This window comes from Gekko japonicus, unplaced genomic scaffold (assembly GCF_001447785.1).
Source record: "Gekko japonicus isolate JY-2015 unplaced genomic scaffold, Gekko_japonicus_V1.1 scaffold50, whole genome shotgun sequence".
Taxonomy (NCBI): domain Eukaryota; kingdom Metazoa; phylum Chordata; class Lepidosauria; order Squamata; family Gekkonidae; genus Gekko; species Gekko japonicus.
Window position 1 is genome coordinate 2,107,715 of NW_015164666.1, and position 2,685 is coordinate 2,110,399.

The 2,685-nt window shown below is 50.9% G+C and overlaps 1 protein-coding gene across 1 annotated transcript in view; it reads left to right on the forward strand.

Annotated features, from left to right (window-relative positions):
• The window catches only part of FRK (fyn-related Src family tyrosine kinase), a 95,319-nt gene that overhangs the window by 61,217 nt on the left and 31,417 nt on the right, over positions 1-2,685 (forward strand). The window contains exon 4 of the mRNA XM_015409067.1: positions 2,352-2,520. Coding sequence (XP_015264553.1) covers positions 2,352-2,520 — 169 coding nt within the window. The remainder of the gene's footprint in view (positions 1-2,351; positions 2,521-2,685) is intronic.

A 2,685-nucleotide genomic window follows, 5' to 3' on the forward strand; every position in this document is an offset into this window, starting at 1 on the left:
AAGGGAGGGCAGAAGTCAGCTGAAGTCAAAGGGGCAGGTAATGGTAGGTTGATGGTTAGCTGGGAAGGAGATGGGGTTGCCAACTCCAGGCTGGACAATTCCTAGGGTTTGAGGGGTGGAGCATGGGGAGGGTGGGGTTTGCGGAGGGGTGGGACCTCAGACAGGTAGAATGCCATAGACTCCACCCTCCAAACCAGCCATTTCGTCCTGGGTAACAATTGTTGCCAATCTCCAGGTGAGGGCTAGAGATCACTCAAAATTACAACTGCTCTTCAGGTAGCAGAGATCAGTTCCTCTGGAGAAAACAGTGGACTCTGTCATTATACCCTGCTGAGGTCGCCACAGCAAATTGACACTGTTTGCCCAAAGCCAGAGCACTCTCCCAGAGCCTCTTTCTAGATCTCGTTGTATTTATTGCCACAACGGGCCTTATTCCTAGTAACAACATAAGTTACAACCTATTAAGTGCTCTACATGTTCAAACAAGATCTTCCATGAAGCTGACATCCCAGATAGCACACCCAATCAGTACTGAAGTTCCATGTGGCGCTGTTGTTCTCTCTTCCCAGGGCCAAGAGCTGATGATGGTAAAATAGTGGCAGCTCCTACTCGAACGCCTGGGGGAAGAGCTCAGTCTTGCAGGCCCTGCAGAACTGCGCAAGGTCCCGCAGGGCCCGGATCTCCTCCGGGAGCTCGTTCCACCAGGTAGGAGCCGCCACCGAAAAAGCTCTGGCCCTAGTAGCAGCCAGCCTGGCCTCCTTGGGGCCTGGAATCATCAGGAGATGTTGCATCCCCGACCGTAGTGCCCACAGGGGAACATATGGGAAAGGCAGTCCCTTAGGTATCTTGGACCCCGGCCATATAGAGCTTTAAAGGTAAGAACCAGTACTTTGAAGCGAATCCGGTATGCTATTGGCAGTCAGTGCAGTGCTTTCAGCACAGGCTGGATGTGGTCCCGTCTAGGAAGACCCATCAACAGCCTGGCCATAGCATTCTGCACCAGCTGCAGCTTCCAGATTTGCGACAAAGGCAGCCCCATGTAGAAAGCGTTACAGTAGTCTAACCTCGAGGTGACCATCGCATGGATCACTGTGGCCAGGTCATCACAGCCGAGGAAGGGAACCAACTGCCGAGCTAGCCGAAGATGGTAAAAAGCCGTCTTAGCAGTGGCTGCCACCTGGGCCTCCATAGTTAACGAGGAGTCCAGAAGCACTCCCAAACTCCTAACCACCGACGCTGGCACCAGAGGCACCCCATCGAAGGTCGGGAGAGGGAGCCCCTACCCCAGACCGCCCCGACTCAGGCCCAGGACCTCCATCTTCGCCGGGTTTAGCTTCAGCCAACTCAGTCGAAGCCAACCAGCCACAGCCTGCAACGCCCGGTGCAGATCTTCTGGACTGGAGCCCGACCGGCCGCCCAACATCAGATAGAGCTGGGTGTCATCTGCATATTGATGACACCCAAGCCCAAACCTCCGGGCAATCTGGGCAAGGGGGCACATGTAGATGTTGAACAACATCGGGGACAGCACTGCCCCTTGAGGCACCCCACATTCAAGAGGATGCCTCCGGGACCGCTGTTCCCCTATCACCACGCTTTGTCCCCGACCTTGGAGAAAAGAGGCAAGCCACTGAAGCGCAAGACCCTGAATCCCCACGTCGGTGAGGCGGTGGGTCAGCAACTGGTGGTCGACCATATCAAACATGGCCGACAGATCTAACAACACCAGTGCCACCACACCACCTCAATCCAGATACCTTTGGAGGTCATCAGTAAGAGCGACCAGTACTGTCTTTGTCCCATACCCCGGGCGGGAGCCGGACTGAAAGGGATCTAGGACGGAAGCTTCATCCAGAAAACCCTGCAACTGTAACGCCACCGCCCTCTCAATAAGCTTGCCCAAATAGGGCAAGTTGGACACCGGCCGATAGTTGGCCAATTCGGCCGGGTCCAAAGAAGGTTTTTTCAAGAGCGGGCAGACCATCGCTTCCTTGTCTGCACCCGGGAACCGTCCCTCCAAGAGGGACATGTTGATAATTTCCCTAAGGGCACATCTTGTTGAGCCTGTGTCTTTGGTTCTGAAATTCAATAAAGAAGCATGTTATTATGAAAAGAGCTGCCTCATCTCCATACAATAGATTCTTTCTCAGAATAACAGGGCTCTGAAGAGGTGGCATAAAAACAGGTAAACAAATAAATGTCTATGTTAAAAGGACAGGACATTTTTCTCCAGCTCAGTTGGCAACCTTTTTTGAACTGTGAGGAATGACTGTCATGATATGCTTTGTCAGACATAGTAGTTTTTTCAAAGATTGCAGAGTTTATTTATGGTGTTGTTTTATTTCCATCAGACAGAAATCCCGGCTCCTTATGATTTGTCATACCAAACTGCAGATCAGTGGGAGATAGACCGTAGTTCCCTGCAGCTCTTGAAAAGATTGGGTTCTGGCCAGTTTGGTGAAGTTTGGGAAGGCTTATGGAATAATACCACACCTGTGGCCATCAAGACATTAAAACCAGGTATGTTGAACATCTGTCTGAATGTTTCTTATACAGTCAATGGTAAATGGCTGTCTGAACAAATTAATTAATACTGTTATCATGAAATAAAAAGTGCCATTCCTCTAAAAACTGAGGAGTTGTTATTAACTGACATCTTAAAAGTGTTCACGTCATCTTTTCCTG